We start from the raw sequence: 22,717 nt of genomic DNA on the forward strand, positions 1-22,717 counted from the left end.
CTTCCCCTATTCCCACGCCACTACAGTCACCCACATGGAAAAAACTACAGCACCCGTCACACCAAAGTCCTGACCTAACAATTCTATGGCAAGTCAAGCACTTTTCACTCAAGATAAAACGTAATAGTTTATTAAGAATAAGTCAGTTAAATTACAGATAAACACGAAAATATGACTTTTCAAATTTGGCCTACACGCAACTGTATGTAAACAAAAACAACAATGCAAAGTTTCTGAAATAACAATTTAATCTTTACACTACTTTCTGGAAATGTGGGTTAAATAATGTAGAGGTACGCTACAGTTAAATTGCTGAGAGAGCAAAGAACAATTACACTGGTCATTGGGGCTCAATTTGAAGTAAGACTCCAGTCAATGAGATTCCAAATCGAAAATGTGTCTGCAGATGCCCAGCTCAGTGATTGTCTGCAGATGCCCAGGACAGTGGTGGGATACCAGCCTGTGTGTCACACACAGCCCAATAACTAGGAGTGATGGGGTGGGGTTCCATTTCTTTTATTAGCAGGACTGCTTTGTTTGTCATTCATGGCACCCTTACAGCACAGCAATATGTCAACAATATTCTACGCCACATGGCGGTGCCCTTCAGGGCAAGCCATCTCAATCTTTAATTTCAGCAAGATAATGCTTGCCTACTCACAGTGAGATTTTGTACTGCTTGTCTTGGTGCTTGCCAAACCCTACCTCGGCCAGCTAGTCACTGGATCTCTCCCCAACTGAGAATGTTAGGAGTAACATTGGCAGGGCCACCCAACCAGCTCGGTATTTTGATGATCTAATGTGCCAGTTGGACAGAATTTAGCATGATATCCATCATGAGGACATCCAACAACTCTGTGAATGAATGCCAAGATTAATAACTGCTTGCATAAGGGGCAGAGGTGGCCCAATGCGTTACTGACTTACTCAGTTTGTGAAGCTCTTTTTCTTGAATAAATCGTCTAATTTTTCTGAAAATGTAATCATTTGTCCACCCATACATGTGCACCACATCTACTGATTTCTGTCACATTTATATAATTGCTTTGTGGTGTATTTTGGTATGTGTGGTGTTTTAGAGAGTGTATGATTAAAATGCTTGTCATTTTATTACATTGTGCAGTAAATACAGTTATCTTCAGCTATAGTGAACCAAAATGTAAACCTGTTATCAATATGCCTCTCAGCTTTTAAGCTACATTATTCTAAATTAGTTTGTCAACTGAAATCCACTGCTTCCAGGACTCTTCAATTTTGTCTATGCTTTGCAGTACATCTTTCTCTACTTTTGTTCATGCAATAGATAACTTTTTAACATTAATGAGGTAGCTAATGAAGTGTTCCTGTTTGAGAATGTGCATAATGGGTACAGGGAAAGTCATACCAACTCTGTTATATGAGTAGGGAGAAATACAAATAAAGGTCTTATATGTTTTCATTCCCATAAATATTTTAGCTTTGGGCATAGCAAGCTTTTGAAGACATGTTTACTTCTGTTGTGATGTCTGATGTTGGTATTTACAATGAGTTTGGTGCTTCTAATTTTGTGGCTGTTGCAGGATCTTGATGAAGAGTTGACTACAGTGAAGGATCCAATCTCAGTCTCTCTCTCTCTCTCTCTCTCTCTCTCACACACACACACACACACACACACAAAGATAGATATTGTGCTGATATTGAACGGACTAAATAGGAAACAAAAATATTAAAATTCAGCATTTAAAAATATATTCATGTTTGATGATACTACCATGGCAAGTTTTTATTGCAACACATGCTCACAAAAGAGAAGTCTGAAATAAGCACTCATTTATTGTAAAGTAGTTTCAAAATGAATAAGGCATCTCCATTGTGGGAAACATAGCTTGTTTATTAAGACTCTCGTGTAGTAGGTGCAGATGAACAGGTACATTCTTTCCTCTTAGATTTCTGAGGGTTGTTTCACTCTGTAGCATATTGGTGACCAATAACCACTACAGTCATATGCTGAATCTTTACAAGCATAAAATTTGCTCAAAGAATTTACAACTGATAGAGCTCATTACATTATACTTGATGGTGAATGTTCAATGGAAATTAAAGGAGCATCAAGGATATGCCCCAGGGAACGCTGGCAATTATTTTTTTGTTGCACAAGTGTAAGGAAATACAGAAATGAACAAAATTTCTACATTGTGGCAGCTGTCTTTGAAATATGGATAAATGCAGCATAATACCCATAAAAAAGAGATTGAAGGTATCCATTTATAAAGATATTGTTAAACTTTTGGATCTAGTCGCATTTTAATTTTAAATTGGATGAACTTGTAAAAGTAGTTGGTGAGAAGGTAGGCAGAAACCTTAGATTTGCCAGAAGTGCTCTTAGAAAGTGGAATGCATTCTGTAAAGGTAATCACATATAAGACCAACTCTAGAGTACTGTCATGCATTAGGTGACATGTCAACTGACATCAAACAAATTGAGTTGTCAAATTTGGAAGAGGGCCTTTTAGGCAGAAAGCTTCCTTATTTCACAGCCTTTTTGTTGTGCATATCTGTGACTCAATATCTTTGCTATACGGTGAACAGCAATCTATTCTTTTCATAATACTGTCAGCTAGTAATCGTGAATACACTGTTCAAAAATCACAAGAGGAGAAGGTATACTTGGGAAAAGGCCTGGAGACACAGAAAGATTTCAGCTGGATTAAATCATCATCAGACAGACTCCAGTATCAGATACTGGATTGTAAGACGTATGCAGGAGAAGATATAGACTCAGATCACAATTTAGTAAGGATGAAAAGTAGACTGAAGTCTACGAGAATCATCTGGAAAAATCAGTGATCAAAGAAGCAGGATAATGAAGTACTGAGGAATGATGAGATGTGTTTGAAGTTCTCTAAGGCTGAAGATACTGTGATGATGAATACCACAGTAGGCAGTTGAGTAGAAGAGGAATGGACATTTTTAGGAAGGACAATCACAGTGGCTGGACAGACAAAGATAGATATAAGAAATGTAACTGCAAAGGAACCTTGGATAACAGCATAAATTCTTCAGTTGATCAGTGAAACAAGGAAGTTAAAAAAGTTCAGGAAAGGACAGGAATACAGCAATATAAGTCACTTAGGAATGAAATAAATAGAAAATGCAGGAACGTTGAGACAAAATGGCTGCTGGAAAAATGTGAAGAAATCAAAACATAAATTTGTTGGAGTGCTGAGATAAGGAATGAGGAGATTCTCTACAGAACATTTTGAGCATCTGTCTACAGGTTCACAACTCAAATGCTTTGATTCTCTGCTTTACTGGTGTTCCTACAACATGTGATTCACTACTACAGAGAACCTCCTCATTCCTTATCTCATCACTCCAACAAATTTTCAACATCTGTGTATAGCATCACAACTCAGATGTGTTGATTCTCTTCTTTGTCTGTGCTCTTACAACCCATGATTCACTTCTACACAATACTATGCTTCAGATGTACATTCTCAGAAATATCTTCCTCAAATCAAAGCCTATATTTGATACTATTGATGACTTTTGGTCAGGTATACCGGCTTTGACTGTGCTTGTCCGCTTTCTGTGTCTCTACAGAACAGGTGAGGAAAGGAAAATATGGAAAACACTGAGAGGAAATTGGGACAGGATGACTGGACATGTGTTACAAGACCAGGGGATAACTATCATGGTACTAGAGGCAGCTGTGGAGGGTAAAAACTGCAGGGAAAGACATAGATTGGAATACCAGTACATAAAAAAAAAGTTGAGGATATAGGCTGCAATTGATACTGTGATATGAAGAGATTGGCACAAGAGCAAAATTCATGGTAGACTGTGTCAAACTCATTGGAAGACTGACAACTAATAAAAATGGTACCTAAGTGTTTTCCAACTTCTTTCAGCTCTAATCACAGGAATTACCCAGCCTAATGCCAGAGTAATTCATTGTGTGCCACTAGGAAGTGCATTGTTCTGTGACAGCTGTCTTTTTGTGTTATTAAGAGTAAGAGGCTCTGGCATCCCTTTTACTATTTTGGACTATATGAACTGTCTATTCAAATAATGGCAATAATGCTGTATCACATCTGCAAGGAAGTCATAAATAAGAGATCTCCATAGTTGTCAAGTCATTTTTGATTGGAGAGGACAAACAATGAACCTTCATCCACTCAACGTATGGTTTTCTTTTATGTTGCTAATTTTCACTAATATATTGCTGACATAACATAGTCTGTACTGTTCTTCACTAAGCTCTTTCCATTTGGTGCATACTCTCTACAGAAAGCACGCTAAATTTGACACATTGTGTACCTGTTGCTAAAGAAACATGCTTTCCTAAGCTGTAGGGAATAACCCCACGATCGTGCTCAGAATCCATGTGCACTGCCTCTGTGCTCTACGAGCTGGACTCGGGCAAGCCCAGTGCTTCACTACTCATGCTGTCCGAAATGAATTTGAGCCAACTGGCAGCAATGTACTGCATGCTCTATGAATGATGCCTGGACTGACAGTCGGCAACATTCAGAAGTAACTACAAAATGTTTTCAAGATTTGTTTATCAGCCACAAGGGTTGCGGCACCTAGTGTTAGTGATACCTCACATGTGACTGTCTTTTCTATTGTCTGAAACAAGTACTTCATTGGGTAGTAGACAGGAGTAAACATGTCAAAGTATGTATTATCCTCATCAGTGCATGGTGGGCTATTTAAAGATTATTAAAGTGGTAATGATTAATCTAGTAAAAGCTTTTCAAGCAGTGGTTAAGTTAATGATGATGAAAGCTGTAGTGACAGTGGTACAGAAATGTCAAGTGGGGAAGGTGACATTATAAAAATGCTGACTGCTGACATTGGTTGTATAAGAACAGGGTCTGTTAATTGTAGTGCAGATAGGAGTACATTTGCATTTACAGGTACACCAGCTGGAAAAATTCATTTTGCAGATCAACCAAATTTTCACATTCGTTTTTGATCATGGGTTGTTAATAATGAAAACTAATGAGATGAGTAGTTTGATATGTGGACACTCCGAAACAACGATTGTATATGTACGAAGGGGAATCAACAAGCAAATATAGAATTATATCCTTGTTTGTGATGTTATTCCTACAAGATATTTTGAAATGTATTATACAAGGAAATAAATTCTGCAAACACCAATTTTCCAAAAACTAATATCATAAAGTAGATTTAGTCGTCTGTTGAAGTTTCTTCACTTTAAGAACAAAAGTTTTTATTCAAGATAGTCTGTTATTCCTGCTAAATTATGCAAGTTGAAATCAGTGGTTGACCATCTGCAGAAAAAGCCTGAAAAAGAGCGTAAGGGTATAACATTTTTACTGGCAAATTTTATACAAGTCCCCACTTATTTTATTTTGTTGTCGCAAAGCACTGATGGCATTGGCACAGTCATCAGTAACAGAAAGGAAATGCCAGCTGCTTTGAGGGAGACAAAACTCAAGAACGGTGAAGTTAAGACTTGTTGCAAAGGGAAATTGATGGCAATGCAATGATGAGATAAGGAAAAGTATTTACATGTTGTCAACTATTTACAGTGACCAACTACAACAAACTCAGAAGAAGAAAACAGTGACAACAAAGTCATAAATTATCTTGAAATACATTGACAGAATGGATGACACCGACATAGATGACCATTTCATGAAAAATTATACAGCAACACGGAATCATCCCTGAAAATATAACATTTTGCCATCTGATGGATGTTGCAGCTCTAAATTCATACTTTATGTACAAGAAACTCGGAAAATTTGGGGGACTTGATTCCTGAATTAAGCTTTTTGAAAGTTTACTTGAAAAATGTAGTGCACTTGTTAATTCTTCCTCTCAACAAATAAAAGTGAGTCACCTTTGCCAAATTTCAGCCTCACAACGATTGGATGACGCTTTTCCTAAACATATTCCTTCTAGTGAGAAGAAACAAGCACCAACAAGACCATGTCAAGTGTTCTGCAGCAAAACATACGTCAAGGGAAATAAAATAAGAAGATAAACCTGTTTGTTGCGAAGAGTGTGATATTGCACTATGTGTAATATCTTGTTTGGAATTGTACCATATGAGAAGTAATTTCTAAGTGAATATTGTACAACAAAAGTCTATGCATTGGTTCCCCCACTAAAATCCTACCAAAATGATTCAAAAGTAATATGCTTATCTTCATAATACGTGTTGCTGTTGCACAAAGCTTCGAATTGTTGGCAAATTACAATTGCAACAGTCATTTGATTTGAGAAAAGTGCAGTAAAATGCATCAGATTATGCCGCACCGTAAGAAAGCATGGCGAGGCATGCGAAGAATTACATGAGTGGGAGCAGCTAGTGGCCCACTCTAATCCCTGCTGCAACAGCACCACAGTGGCAGATATAACCAACACAATGGTCATTAATTCAGTGTAAGAAACAGCCAAATTGTTGGGTTAAAGTAAACTTAGATGTCTAGTAAACTACACTTGCCATGTGACCAAATTACTAACATTTTGTTAGGGTAGCAGAAGAAGGTAACATGGTTCATTAAAGCTAACCTCTGCATTTAATTTTTAAAGACTGCAGTTAATTAGTAGACAGTAACCAATTGATAGGCACCCCTCTTAAAAGTGTCAACTGCCTGTTCATGTTTTGTCCATTATTATTTGTCTAAATAAAATTTCAAATTCCAGGTGGAAAGGGAAAGAGCAAAAGATGCACAAAATAATGTTAAAATTGCCCAGGTGTTGGAAGGATTTGTGCAAAGAAAAGTGATCAAACAGACTGTTATGACAACAGTTTATGGAGTCACCAGATTTGGTGCAAGGTTGCAGATAGCACGCCAGCTGAAAGGTGAGTTTCAAAAAATTTAAATTTACATTACATTGAGTTGTTAGATGAAATTTGCATACAAATGAGAAGAAAAATTGCAAATAAACATGCAAAAATGTTAAATTGGTTAGGTGATATGAAATAATTAACAAGCAAAACAAATATTCTTACCGTGAATCATTCATTTATAGATAGATCATGTCCCATATTCCTTTGGAGAAAGAGAACGTTGTAGGCTGTGGATCAAGCTTGGTATAAATTAACAAAATCCACTACTGTAGGGTATATTTACAGTTATCTGATATTAATATGCTGTATTCAGTTTGTGTTTAGAGAAGTTGTAAAGGGACGCAACAAAATATTAGAAAAGCTGCATTCCCAGGCATATCGAACAGATGTTGCCTATTTACTAATGCTTGCTTAATATTTACATCTATACACCAATATCTATAATGGAATGATCATACCTACATCCCCTAGTCATAGACAATATTTATAATAATCATGATTACTTGCGCTGCAAACAAGTTTTTGTAGTTCTTGAATCTTCGTAGATCTTTGCACTAATTTTTGAGACAATTGCTCAGAAGTGGTTCTGCATTTTTGTAAAATGTCATTGATACCGGTATGTTGTTACATGATTGAGATGCATTGATAAACTGATGGTAGGAATGTGCCTATATGTTCCCAAGTCGATATGGGTAGATGGTATGTGATATTGATTGAAATGGGGTCCTCTTGACATTTGAAAGATTTATTGATGCAAGAATAAAGATGTGCACTTGTATAGAACACTTCTTAATAATATGTTAGATGCCATACACCATCCAGCTAAGGTTCTACATGTACTCAGTGGGTTTGAGTCATAGAGATCTAAAGGCTCAGGATAGGAGGGGTACACTGTGTGTTGTATTGCCCCTGTGGTAATCTCAATCTACCTCAACAACTATGCTCTGCAAGCCACCTTACAGTGTGTGATGGATGGTACATAGGGTACTGTTATTTTTCTCCCAGCCCTGGGCTCTAATTTCTCTGATTTTCTCATAGTGGTTGATTCGCAAGATGTAAGGGAATCATCTTTGAATGTATGCTCCTGAAATTTTAACAGTAATCATCTCAGTGATACAAAAGGCAACTCTTGTAGTGACTGCCACTGGAATATATTTAACATCTCGCACTTACTAAATGATCCCATTACAAAACACACTGCTCTTTGTTGGATCTCCTCCATCTCCTTTGTTAATCCTACTTGGTGTGGGTACCAGACTGAGAGGTAGTATTCAAGAACCTTTTATTTACAGTCAGCTGACAGCCCCTACAGCAATTGCTGATCCTCTTCAAGGCTTCATGCATTTCACTACAGTCTCCTACCATTGCAACTTTCCCATAGACAACAGCATCATCTGCAAAAAACTGTGTGGCACTTCCAGTGTTATCCATAGATCATTTGTGTATATCGTAAACAGTAAAGGCCATGAAGACTGCCTTGGGGTACTTCAGAAATTACCTTTACATCTGTAGATTCCTGTTCTGAATAAAATATTGAATTCAATCTTGAATCCAGTCACAAATCTGGACCCATACTTGGCAAGCTTGAATTCACTAAACAGCTGTGTGGAACTGTATTCAATGCCTTCCAGAAGTCAAGGAGCATAGCATCAATCTGGTGCCTTTGTCTGCAGAATTCTGGATTTTATGGACAAGCAGAAAAATCTGTGTTTTCCAGATACCTGTTTACGACATCCAAGGTGAGTCTTGTAGAGGAGATTTTCATTCTTAGAAATATTATAGTGCATAGAATGATCCATATTGTTCTGTTTGCTGGAATACCAGATCACACAAGGTGTCCTTTTACAATGTCATAAAAGAGAAGAGAGAACATCAATGATATATAAACCACTCATCACTGGTTGCTGGATAAAAGCCAGAGGTAACTGGGATGTGTAACTCATTGCTGAGAACTAAGATTACTTGTGTTGTTCTAGACTGGAGAGTGCAAACATGTAAGAGGTACTCCTGGTCGTCAGTATGCCTATGAACATAAACAGAACTATCATTTTTTCCTGGACAAAAATGATTCTCACCACTGATTGCTACTGGTTTAGATCAGTTCTCAAATGTGCTCTATTTTGTAGACTTGTGTCTAGCAAATTGCTGTTGAGTGTAAATGTGGCAAAGAAATATTAGATTACAGACCCACTTGCTGCAAGTGATTGTTTACCATTCGTGTGACCACATTTGCATCATGAAAGCTCTGCTTTTTGGACAGTTGCTACACTGCTCACCACGGTGGCTATAGTGATTCCTTTATCCAAATGTTCATCATTGCATGGAGGTTGCACTAACAGAGCTCTCCGTCATCTTCACCATTGGTATTTCACTGTTACATCACAGTCCTCAAGAGTTGCAGTTCTTTGGGATCCTATTCCACAAGCCCGCTATTCATCCATCTTTTTCCATTTAATTGCACAGTTAGTCTTTATTGTCATATTCTTGGCACTACAGACATTACTGTGAGAAGCATGACATAGAAATTCACTATTGTGGGGCATTCAAACGAAACCCAGTTGCTAGTGTAAAGTAACAGTAATGATTTTATTAGCTCAAAAATGTATTTATACACAGTACTCATACTCAGAAATAGTCGCAAAAACTGTTGGCACATTAATCCCATTGCCACACTAGCCGGTCGATTCCATCCTTGAAGATACTAGTAGGCTGCTGGCAGATCCAGGTCTGGACCCAGTCACACACTTCATCGTCTGTTGCAAATCGATGTCTGTGAATAGCTTGTTTTAGAGGTCCAAACACATGGAAGCCACACAGTGAAAGGTCAGGACTGTGCAGTGGATGTTCCAGCATTTCCCTGTGAAACTGTTGCAATGTCATCTTCACTGCATTGGCCGTGTGTGGGCAAGCATTATCATGCAGGAGGATAACGCCACTGGACAACATGCCTCGGCATTTCGACTTGATGGCTTGTCTAAAGTGGCTTGATAATGCTGGGCATTGATGGTGGTTCCCCGTTCCAGGAACTCAACAAGCAGTGGCACCTTGTGGTCAAAAAAAGGACACCATGACCTTACCAGAACTGGTGTGCATGACCTTTGATTTTTTGGAGGTGGTGAAGTCGAATGTTTCCACTGCTTGCTCTGATGCTTGCTTTTCAGTTCAAAATGGCGACACCATGTTTCGTCACCTGTGACAATAAGTGACAGAAAGCCGTATTCCTCCTCATGATAACATTGCAGATGACTCAAAGACAGCGCCATTCGGGTATTGCACTGTTCGGCGGTCAGTTGGTGGGGAACCCACTGCACACAGATTTTTTTAAAGTTCAAGTGTTGATGCATTATGGTGTGGGTGATGCCCACGCTAATGCCCAGTAACCAATGGACCTCATCCTCAATGATTCAGTGGTTGTCCAGGACTAAAGCATTCATTTCCGCAGCCATTTCCAGTGTAATGACATGATGAGCCTGTCCAGGACAAGCATTGTCTTCCAGCGACTCGCACCCCTCAAGGAATTGTTCGCGCCATTCCACAACACTTGAACGACTCAGACTGTACTTGCTGTACACAGCCTTCAACTGTCGATACATTTCATGGCCTCAAACTCACTTCACTACCAGAAATCAAATCACTCCTCATTGTTCCTGCTTACTCGCCTACATGTTCAGTAGTGGACGATAACTTGTGAGACCATCTTCTCTTCGGTGTGGAACCACACTGGCGCTATGCATTATCAAACTGTGTACACGCATCAGTCTCTCTACCAATAGATGATGCCACCATACCCCCGGTTACATGGTGCCAACTTACTTGTAAGGCAAAGCTAGATGCACTGAGCAGGTTTCATTTGAATCAACCTCATAGTTTGGCAAGTTGCTGACTCATCTTGCTGGTGGTCTGTGAACATGAAGAGCTAAATTGCAAAGCTCTCTCTATAACTTCTTTTTCTTGTGACTTTGACCCACATTGATGCAGGATTGACATAGATGTGAACGGATTTGGCGTGATTAATTTAAGGGGTGTACTGGTGCCCTTCCTGTCGCCATTCCTGGAATGGAATATGTGTACCCCGACTGTTTGCATGTAGTGTTATTCATGTGAAAGTGAGTGAAAGTTTCTTCTAAATTTTGTGAATCATCTTATTGACACAGTTTGTGGGTACCAGCCTGGTATGCACATAGTGGAATGTGGGAAACCATCTAAAAACAACATCCTAGGTGGCCAGCACACTGACCCTCATTGTTAATCTGCTGGGTGGTTTTGATCTGTGGCTGGCACACCTCCCCATCCCAGAAGTGGTGCTTTAATACACTCGGCTATCAGGGCATGTGCAGACCTCTCTATATATGTGCGTGTTATATTGCAATAGCTGCCCAGTTTAGGCATTTTTAACTGTGTGTTTTTGGTGTGTTCTGTCAGTGTACATTGTATTAAAATAAAAATGATTTTTAAACATAACTGATATTGGCATATCGAGGTGTTTTTTTTTTAAAAAAATCCTCTGGAGATCAATTTATCAAGTTTAATATTTGATTGATGAGTATTCATTACATTAATATCCACATATATTATTCACCTTAACAGGTAATCCTGTGTCTTATACCACTATAAAACTGTTAGTATTGAACAAAACGGTGTGAGTAATTTTTATTATGACAACATTGTATAACTCTTAATCAAATTCAGTTTGTGTACATAGTGTACAAACAAGATTGTGATATTTGGGATTTATGTTTTTATGCCCCCATCCCTCTCCCCCATGCCCCTGCGCACTCCCACAAGCAACACTGGGATCTTGCCCACACCCCACCCTCCCGCTACTCAGTATCCCTCCGCTCTCCTCCACACACCTCTTCTGTCCCTCACTACCCACTCCAACAAGGACTGCTGCTCACCTTATATGCAGTCAGTCAGTCAGACATTAGTGCACAGAGATGACAACGGCTGTGTGTGTGTGTGTGTGCACTATAATGAATTTTGCTGTGTTCTGTATGATGAAGGCCTTATTTTTTATTTTTTTCTGTTGTGCCTGTCTGCCATTCACAACATCCTTCATGTGGTGTGTAGCATAATGTAAGTCACATGCTATTTTATCCATGTTTGCAACAGTCCATTGTCACCAAGCAATTGCCTACAAAACTGAAAACCAGTTCATGACCAAATGAAATACAGTTTGGCAGACCATTAGGCAATGTTTCCTATTTAATATTGTTATCATGTTCTGTCAAACACCAACAGAAAATCTAGTTAATGTTAATATAAGGTTTGTTGTTGATTCATTGGATACTAGTTGTAGAGTTAAACATTTTGGTCTAGGACAGTAATTGTAAGTCCTAATGCTGAATGGTATAAGTATTGTCAATTCAGTTTTGTATTAATTATTTTAGAAAATGCATTGGGTATCAGCTCAAGGATTTTGGAGATAGTGTCCCATCTTGTTCTTTTGGATAACAACACTTGGGCTGTTCCCAGTATTAAATGTTCAAATAAAATTACACTTCACATTCAACAGAGAACTCTTTTCTTTAGTTTTGGTTGCATTTGTAACCAATGAGGAACTTATTCTCTCTCTGAGACAGATTCTAGAGAAAAATGTGAAAAAAATTATCATCATCTATGGGTACAAGATTTGCTCTCACACTTTTCCCAGCACTCCTCATTCTACATCTACATCTACATTTATACTCCGCAAGCCACCCAACGGTGTGTGGCGGAGGGCACTTTATGTGCCAATGTCATTACCTCCCTTTCCTGTTCCAGTCGCGTATGGTTCGCGGGAAGAACGACTGTCTGAAAGCCTCCATGCGCGCTCTAATCTCTCTAATTTTACGTTCGTGATCTCCTCGGGAGGTATAAGTAGGGGGAAGCAATATATTCGATACCTCATCCAGAAACGCACCCTCTCGAAACCTGGCGAGCAAGCTACATCGCGATGCAGAGCGCCTCTCTTGCAGAGTCTGCCACTTGAGTTTATTAAACATCTCCGTAACGCTATCACGGTTACCAAATAACCCTGTGACGAAACGCGCCGCTCTTCTTTGGATCTTATCTATCTCCTCCATCAACCCGATCTGGTACGGATCCCACACTGATGAGCAATACTCAAGTATAGGTCGAACGAGTGTTTTGTAAGCCACCTCCTTTGTTGATGGACTACATTTTCTAAGCACTCTCCCAATGAATCTCAACCTGGTACCCGCCTTACCAACAATTAATTTTATATGATCATTCCACTTCAAATCGTTCCGCACGCATACTCCCAGATATTTTACAGTAGTAACTGCTACCAGTGTTTGTTCCGCTATCATATAATCATACAATAAAGGATCCTTCTTTCTATGTATTCGCAATACATTACATTTGTCTATGTTAAGGGACAGTTGCCACTCCCTGCACCAAGTGCCTATCCGCTGCAGATCTTCCTGCATTTCGCTACAATTTTCTAATGCTGCAACTTCTCTGTATACTACAGCATCATCCGCAAAAAGCCGCATGGAACTCACGACACTATCTACTAGGTCATTTATATATATTGTGAAAAGCAATGGTCCCATAACACTCCCCTGTGGCACGCCAGAGGTTACTTTAACGTCTGTAGACGTCTCTCCATTGATAACAACATACTGTGTTCTGTTTGCTAAAAACTCTTCAATCCAGCCACACAGCTGGTCTGATATTCCGTAGGCTCTTACTTTGTTTATCAGGCGACAGTGCGGAACTGTATCGAATGACTTCCGGAAGTCAAGAAAAATAGCATCTACCTGGGGGCCTGTATCTAATATTTTCTGGGTCTCATGAACAAATAAAGCGAGCTGGGTCTCACACGATCGCTGTTTCCGGAATCCATGTTGATTCCTACATAGTAGATTCTGGGTTTCCAAAAACGACATGATACTCGAGCAAAAAACATGTTCTAAAATTCTACAACAGATCGACGTCAGAGATATAAGTCTATAGTTTTGCGCATCTGCTCGACGACCCTTCTTGAAGACTGGGACTACCTGTGCTCTTTTCCAATCATTTGGAACTCTCCGTACCTCTAGAGACTTGCGGTACACGGCTGTTAGAAGGGGGGCAAGTTCTTTCGCGTACTCTGTGTAGAATCGAATTGGTATCCCGTCAGGTCCAGTGGACTTTCCTCTGTTGAGGGATTCCAGTTGCTTTTCTATTCCTTGGACACTTATTTCGATGTCAGCCATTTTTTCGTTTGTGCGAGGATTTAGAGAAGGAACTGCAGTGCGGTCTTCCTCTGTGAAACAGCTTTTGAGAAAGGTGTTTAGTATTTCAGCTGTATGCGTGTCATCCTCTGTTTCAATGCCATCATCATCCCGGAGTGTCTGGATATGCTGTTTCGAGCCACTTACTGATTTAACGTAAGACCAGAACTTCCTAGGATTTTCTGTCAAGTCGGTACACAGAATTTTACTTTCGAATTAACTGAACGCTTCATGCATAGCCCTCCTTACGCTAACTTTGACATCGTTTAGCTTCTGTTTGTCTGAGAGGTTTTGGCTGTGTTTAAACTTGGAGTGAAGCTCTCTTTGCTTTCGCAGTAGTTTCCCAACTTTGTTGTTGTACCACGGTGGGTTTTTCCCGTCCCTCACAGTTTTACTTGGCACGTACCTGTCTAAAACGCATTTTACGATTGCCTTGAACTTTTTCCATAAACACTCAACATTGTCAGCGTCGGAACAGAAATTTTCGTTTTGATCTGTTAGGTAGTCTGAAATCTGCCTTCTATTACTCTTGCTAAACAGATAAACCTTCCTCCCCTTTTTTATATTCCTATTAACTTCCATATTCAGGGATGCTGCAACGGCCTTATGATCACTGATTCCCTGTTCTGCACATACAGAGTCGAAAAGTTTGGGTCTATTTGTTATCAGTAGGTCCAAGATGTTATCTCCATGAGTCAGTTCTCTGTTTAATTGCTCTAGGTAATTTTCGGATCATATTTAGTCAAGACTATAGACTGTGTTAAATCAAGGATGTTAGAGTGTATATGACCCAGGACAACTGGGAGATCCGGGAAAAATCTGTGAATTTTTTAGAATTCTGGGAAGTTTACATTGTTTTAGTTTTCAGTTAAATTTTTGTAACTGTGACTGTTAAGAACCAATACTTTAACAAAGGATATTACTGTATCTCACAACTGCAGCATAATACTGCAGTAGTAAAACATGAACAAGAAAGGGGGGGGGGGGGGATTGAGAGAGAGAGAGAGAGAGAGAGAGAGAGAGAGAGAGAGAAACTTAAGTTGTGAAGGAAATGCGCCATATATAACAGCAAATGCAGTGCTCATACAAGTGTCTGCCAACAGCAAAATCTGTCAAAGGCTTTGTGAAGATGGGAAGACTATGCAGTGCTTCATAACAACAAAATGCCTCCAGTGAGTGTGACATCACAACTGGTTACATTAGATTCATTTCAGCAGTTGCAAGCGACTTCATGCGCATGTGCAGTTGAGTCGCATATGAGTAGTACTTTCTCCCACTTCTGGCTACAGAAGTGTTGCCGTTAGCTGTATAAGCAGTAGCAGCAAGCAGCCAGATGTTAACCAGAAAAATTTTACTGGCGCGCCTAAGCTGCCAGATTCAAACATGTGCAACAGGCCCAGATCTAGGGGTGGGGGCAAACCACGGTATCTGCCTCGTATGGCAATTTCGGGGGGGGGGGGGGGGGGGCAAATTCATATTCTTGATGAAATAAGACCTTGCTTCACAAAGCGCCTAGCATTCAGTGCACATTGGTCTATCATTATTCATATGATTTTGAAACACATCCCTGTTCGTTTTTTAACATTTTTGAACAAATTTTAAGTTGATTTCTGAATGAATCATAAGATGATTTTTGAATTGTGTGATGTGTCTGCCAGGGTAATCCCTGTCACATCTAGAAACAAACTTTCCTGCAGACAAAAGGGAATGGGGCTATACGAGTGATAACAAGTTTGTTTGTTAGAATGAGGAAGGAGAAGAAACGGGTACATCACACAAATTATGAAAGAATATGACAATTACAAATTTATATAAAAAGTTCATACTGCTACTTGTTGGTCTCGTGCTTCAGAAGCTAGAGCGTATGAATGAAATGTGAAACAATTTTCTAACATAAAACGTTTTGCTTGTAGTCGGCCTAATAGGCATTTGATATTGGTACTTCGTGAATTATATTCTGTCCTGTTATAAAAAGGACCATTTGTGCCAAAACAGTTAGTTTATTTGGTGTATGTTACAATTGCTGCAATAATAGGCAGGCCTATTTCATTTCACCTAGCAGACAGTGACAAAATACACATCGATCAAGAAATCACACTAGTCTTGGGTACTATTTGTATTAAGAGCTTTTTCAGTGTTAGACAATGACATTTTGTTTTTCATCTAGCAAAATGTTTGACGAACTTTGATGAGGTAATACATTCTTTCCCAGAAAGGAAAGCATGCCAGGTAAAGTTGTAGCAAGATTAGAGAAGAAAAAATGCTAGGAATTTAGGATTGAAGAAATGTGTACTGTCTTCCTTGTCTCTTGTCTTTACAGGTTTTATGTATCTATACCAGAGAAGGAAAGTTGCTACTCACCATATAGTGGAGATGCTGAGTCGCGATAGGCACAATAAAAAGATTCACACAATTAAGCTTTCGACCATTAAGGCCTTTTTCAGCAATAGACACACAAACACACACGCGCACATACGCACACACTAACATAAACGCAACTTGCACACACATCTGCAGTCTCAGAGAGCTGAGACCACACTGTGAACAGCAGCACCAGTGTATGATGGGAGTGGTGATTGGGTGGGTGTAAGGAGGAGGCTGGGGCGGGGAGGGGGAGGGATAGTATGGTTGGAGTGGCGGACAGTCAAGTGTTGCAGTTTAGGCGGAGGGCAGGAGAGAAGGTGCGGAGGGTGGGAGTGGGTAAGTAGCAGAAAGGAGAGAAATAAAAGAAATTAAAAGACTGGGTGTGGCGGTGAAATGACGGCTGTGTAGTGCTGGCATGGGAACAGGGAGGATGGCTGGATGGGTGAGGACAGTGACTAATGAAGGTTGAGGCCAGGAGGGTTACAGGAATGTAGGATGTATTGCAGGGAAAATTCCCACCTGCGCAATTCAGAAAAGCTGGTGTTGGTGGGAAGAAATTGTGTGAATCTTTTTATTGTGCCTATTGCGACTCAGCATCTGTGCTATATGGTGAGTAGCAACTTTCCTTCTCTGGAATTGTTACATTCCATCCTGGATTTTCCATTGTCAGGTTTTATGTATCCTATATTAAATTTTATGCCACACAAAATAGCAAATTATTAGCTAATAGGCAATAAAGAGTGCAAATTTTCTTAGGAGTTCTTGTTGTACTGGTTAGAAATAATTCCATCCAGTAGTAATTGCGAGTTTTTTTTAAAGAGGGGCAGGATGTCAAACTGGCCAAATGGGAGCAGGAGAGGCACCACAGGACATTTTAATTTCCACTGTCCTGAATGTAGTTTGGTGGCGGCACCCATTACAAAATAGTATACGTTTTAATTCCACAGAGCGAAATACAGTGATGTGCGATAGAAGAACATTGTGCGAAGAGGCGTGGCACTCTACTTTGGCACACTTAAGACCAAATAACATGTCTTATATTTCCTCGAACACAAATGTTTTACATATTAGACTCTTCAGAAAGATGTGCGCTACGAAATGGACATATTTTTGAGAAGTCGATTTTTGCCTAACATACGATGGCAAGCAGATAGAAGAAGTGGACAGTGTTAAATTCTTGGGATTAGAGCTTGATAATAAATTCAACTTCGAGGAGCACACCACAGAACTGCTGAAGTGTGTCAGACATGGGGGATATAAAAATGAAAAAGCTGGCATACTATGCTACTTTCATTCCATAATGTCATATGGGATTATATTTTGGGGTAATTCATCAAGCCAAGCTAAAGTTTTCCGGGCACAAAAACGTGCAATAAGAGTTTCATGTGGTGGGAACTCAAGAAAATCCTGCAGAAGCCTGTTTAGGGAACTAGGGATACTAACTACTGCTTCCCAATATATTTATTCCTTAATGAAATTTGTCATTAAAAATATATCACTTTTTCAAACCAACAGATCAATTCATGGAATCAATACTAGAAATAAGAATAATCTTAGCAAGGATTTAAAGTCACTTACTCTTGTACAAAAAGGTGTTCATTATTCAGGAACACACATTTTCAATAACTTGCCAGCAGCCATAAAAAGCTTAACAACCAATGAAATTCAGTTTTAGAGAAGCATATATAGTAATATGTTCATTGTAAATAAGTATTGTTGTATTTTTATTATTCATTTATTACCTTATAAATAAAAAACATATTCTTCCTACATTTTAAATTCAGTGCATTAATGTGATCTTAAAAAATGGGTATTGTATAATCAATCTTTCATATAGTGTTCCATTAAAAAAGTTGTAAATACACTCCTGGAAATTGAAATAAGAACACCGTGAATTCATTGTCCCAGGAAGGGGAAACTTTATTGACACATTCCTGGGGTCAGATACATCACATGATCACACTGACAGAACCACAGGCACATAGACACAGGCAACAGAGCATGCACAATGTCGGCACTAGTACAGTGTATATCCACCTTTCGCAGCAATGCAGGCTGCTATTCTCCCATGGAGACGATCGTAGAGATGCTGGATGTAGTCCTGTGGAACGGCTTGCCATGCCATTTCCACCTGGCTCCTCAGTTGGACCAGCGTTCGTGCTGGACGTGCAGACTGCGTGAGACGACGCTTCATCCAGTCCCAAACATGCTCAATGGGGGACAGATCCGGAGATCTTGCTGGCCAGGGTAGTTGACTTACACCTTCTAGAGCACGTTGGGTGGCACGGGATACATGCGGACGTGCATTGTCCTGTTGGAACAGCAAGTTCCCTTGCCGGTCTAGGAATGGTAGAACGATGGGTTCGATGACGGTTTGGATGTACCGTGCACTATTCAGTGTCCCCTCGACGATCACCAGTGGTGTACGGCCAGTGTAGGAGATCGCTCCCCACACCATGATGCCGGGTGTTGGCCCTGTGTGCCTCGGTCGTATGCAGTCCTCATTGTGGCGCTCACCTGCACGGCGCCAAACACGCATACGACCATCATTGGCACCAAGGCAGAAGCGACTCTCATCGCTGAAGACGACACGTCTCCATTCGTCCCTCCATTCACGCCTGTCGCGACACCACTGGAGGCGGGCTGCACGATGTTGGGGCGTGAGCGGAAGATGGCCTAACGGTGTGCGGGACCGTAGCCCAGCTTCATGGGGACGGTTGCGAATGGTCCTCGCCGATACCCCAGGAGCAACAGTGTCCCTAATTTGCTGGGAAGTGGCGGTGCGGTCCCCTACGGCACTGCGTAGGATCCTACGGTCTTGGCGTGCATCCGTGCGTCGCTGCGGTCCGGTCCCAGGTCGACGGGCACGTGCACCTTCCGCCGACCACTGGCGACAACATCGATGTACTGTGGAGACCTCATGCCCCACGTGTTGAGCAATTCGGCGGTACGTCCACCCGGCCTCCCGCATGCCCACTATACGCCCTCGCTCAAAGTCCATCAACTGCACATACGGTTCACGTCCACGCTGTCGCGGCATGCTACCAGTGTTAAAGACTGCGATGGAGCTCCGTATGCCACGGCAAACTGGCTGACACTGACGGCGGCGGTGCACAAATGCTGCGCAGCTAGCGCCATTCGACGGCCAACACCGCGGTTCCTGGTGTGTCCGCTGTGCCGTGCGTGTGATCATTGCTTGTACAGCCCTCTCGCAGTGTCCGGAGCAAGTATGGTGGGTCTGACACACCGGTGTCAATGTGTTCTTTTTTCCATTTCCAGGAGTGTATTTGTCATGTATTATTGTTTTTCTGACATTTTCTACATCCTGGAGGACCTCCTCACTACGGATCAATTGGAATGAAAGAAATAAACTAATATAATCTTATCTTCTTTTGTTGTAGTTGGCTGAAGTTCTTCATGTCTAGGGATCTGATTCTTGAAACTGAAATTTTCACATTTTAGGTTCTCATGTTCCAATTGACGTAAATAATTTTGATGAATGACTATGCAAATTTTTGTTTTCATGATAATTTATTGTCTCGCATTTTACTATATCACACTGCATTCAGAATTTTCAAATTAAAAAAGCAGAAATTACATTGTTCTTCCAAAATACAAAAACACATCCGATCACATCAGAGGCATGCCAACTACTACCTCCTCACTCTACAGGAATGACAATTTTCCATAGGGTTTACAGATTTTCTTGACAAATGAATTTCTATTAATTTTGAATGAATCCAAAAATAAACATACTAAACGGTATCAGATTACATAATTAATAATAGAAATTTTAAGTGTGCCAAATATTTCATAATTTCAAATGTTTGTTAAAAAAAGATTTCAAGTGTGCATAAGAGTTAGTACATATCGATTGTAACAACAAAAATAAAGTAATTCAATTTCATAGTTATTAGCTCGAAATATAACACATTGTATATAAAATTATATGAAATGGTTATAATAGAGGGAAACATTCCACGTAGGAAAAATATATCTAAAAACAAAGATGATGTGACTTACCAAATGAAAGTGCTGGCAGGTCGACAGACACACAAACGAACACAAACACACACACAAAATTCAAGCTTTCGCAACAAACTGTTGCCTCATCAGGAAAGAGGGAAGGAGAGGGAAAGACGAAAGGATGTGGGTTTTAAGGGAGAAGGTAAGGAGTCATTCCAATCCCGGGAGCGGAAAGACTTACCTTAGGGGGAAAAAAGGACGGGTATACACTCGCGCACACACACACATATCCATCCACACATATACAGGCACAAGCAGACATCTCACAAGCAGACATATTTAAAGACCATATGTCGACATGTGAGATGTCTGCTTGTGCCTGTATATGTGTGGATGGATATGTGTGTGTGTGTGCGAGTGTATACCCGTCCTTATTTCCCCCTAAGGTAAGTCTTTCCGCTCCCGGGATTGGAATGACTCCTTACCTTCTCCCTTAAAACCCACATCCTTTCGTCTTTCCCTCTCCTTCCCTCTTTCCTGATGAGGCAACAGTTTGTTGCGAAAGCTTGAATTTTGTGTGTGTGTTTGTGTTCGTTTGTGTGTCTGTCGACCTGCCAGCACTTTCATTTGGTAAGTCACATCATCTTTGTTTTTAGATATAAATTATATGAATTTTTTCATATAAACAGCTGAGATAAAATTGACCCATTCAGAATTCAGAAAGTAGTTCTGGTATTGACTACTTCTGTTGAGGAAAAGTTATGCTAGAGGAGGATGTCCCTTTACAGTACTCAGATACAGAGGTAAGTAAACAGGGCATAATATGTTTCTGCAGTCGGCAATGCTTTTATAAAACAACAAGTATTTGGCTCAGTTGTTAGATCAGTTACTGCTGCTACAGTGGCAGGTTATCAAGATTTAAGTGAGCTTGAACATGGTGTAATAGTTGGTACACAAGCGGTGGGACACAGCATCTCTGAGGTAGCGATGAATTGGGGATTTTCCCATATGACCATTTCACGAGTGTACCTTGAATATCTGGAATGCACTAAAACATCAAATCTTCAACATCTCTGCAGCCAGAAAAATATATTGCAAGAACAGGACCAACGAAGACTTAAGAGAATTGTTTAAAGTGACAGAAGTGTAAACCTTATGCAAATTGCTGCATATTTCAATACTGGGCCATCAACAAGTGTCAGCGTGTGAACCATTCAACGAACCATCGTCAATATGGGCTTTCGTAGCCAAAGGTCCCCTCATGTGCCCTTGAAGACTGCATGACACAAAGCCGCACGTCTCATCTGAGCTCGTCATCCCCATCATTGGACTGTTGATGACTGGAAACATGTTGCCTGGTCAGACAAGTCTTGTTTCAAATTGTATCGAGTGGATGGACATGCATGGGGATGGAGACAACCTCATGAATCCATGGACCCTGTGTATCAGCAGGGCACTGTTCAAGCTGATGGAGGCTCTGTAATGGTGTGGGGCATGTGTAGTTGGAGTGAGATGGGATCCTTGATATGTCTGGATATGACTCTGACCGGTGACACGTACATAAGCATCCTATCTAGTCACTTGCATCCATTCTTGTCCATTGTGCATTCCGATGGATTTGGGCACTTCCAGCAGGACAATGTGCCACCCTCACATCCAGAGTTGCTACAGAGTGGCTCCAGGAACACTCTTCTGAGTTTAAACACTTCCGTTGGCACCAAAGTTCCCAGATATGAACACTATTGAGCACATCTATGTTGCCTTGCAATGTGATGTAGAGAAGAGATCTCCACCTTCTCGTACTCTTATAGATTTATGGGCAGCCCTGCAGGGTTCATGGCATCAATTCCCTCCAGCACAACTTCAGACATTAGTCGAGTCCACGCCACATTGTGTTGTGGTACTTCTGCATGCTCACAGGGACCCTACCTGACATTAGACTGTGTACCAGTTTCTTTGGCCCTTCATTGTATATATTAATTTAAACCATAAACTTTTCCTATTTGTGAGTTCACATTACTTAACAGTAACATTATTATTGGTTGACTACATCATGTGTCCCATGCTCTGAATATATGGTCATTGGCTGGTGAGATCTTGTGACACAAGCTATGATTCATTGAGAAAAGTGTGTCACAGTCACAATTTTAGTGGTTTGGAAACCAATGTGCGTTACTTGATGGAATTCATATTTATACTTTCATAATAAGAAAATATGTGGTGCACATGTTTATGCGCATGAAAGATCTTTCCAAAACATATTTTTCTTCTGTGTTTCTTTTCCTAAAGTGTTGGGAAGTTCTACGACTGTGTATAAAAGCTTTACTGTTCAAAGAATGGATGAATTTTACAG

General features: G+C 40.3%; 1 protein-coding gene across 1 annotated transcript in view; it reads left to right on the forward strand.

The window, feature by feature from the left end:
- LOC126236756 (DNA-directed RNA polymerase, mitochondrial) overlaps positions 1-22,717 on the forward strand; it is a 295,970-nt gene that overhangs the window by 219,680 nt on the left and 53,573 nt on the right. Inside the window, exon 19 of the mRNA XM_049946296.1 lies at positions 6,667-6,826. Coding sequence (XP_049802253.1) covers positions 6,667-6,826 — 160 coding nt within the window. The remainder of the gene's footprint in view (positions 1-6,666; positions 6,827-22,717) is intronic.

Source organism: Schistocerca nitens, chromosome 2 (assembly GCF_023898315.1).
Source record: "Schistocerca nitens isolate TAMUIC-IGC-003100 chromosome 2, iqSchNite1.1, whole genome shotgun sequence".
Lineage (NCBI taxonomy): Eukaryota > Metazoa > Arthropoda > Insecta > Orthoptera > Acrididae > Schistocerca > Schistocerca nitens.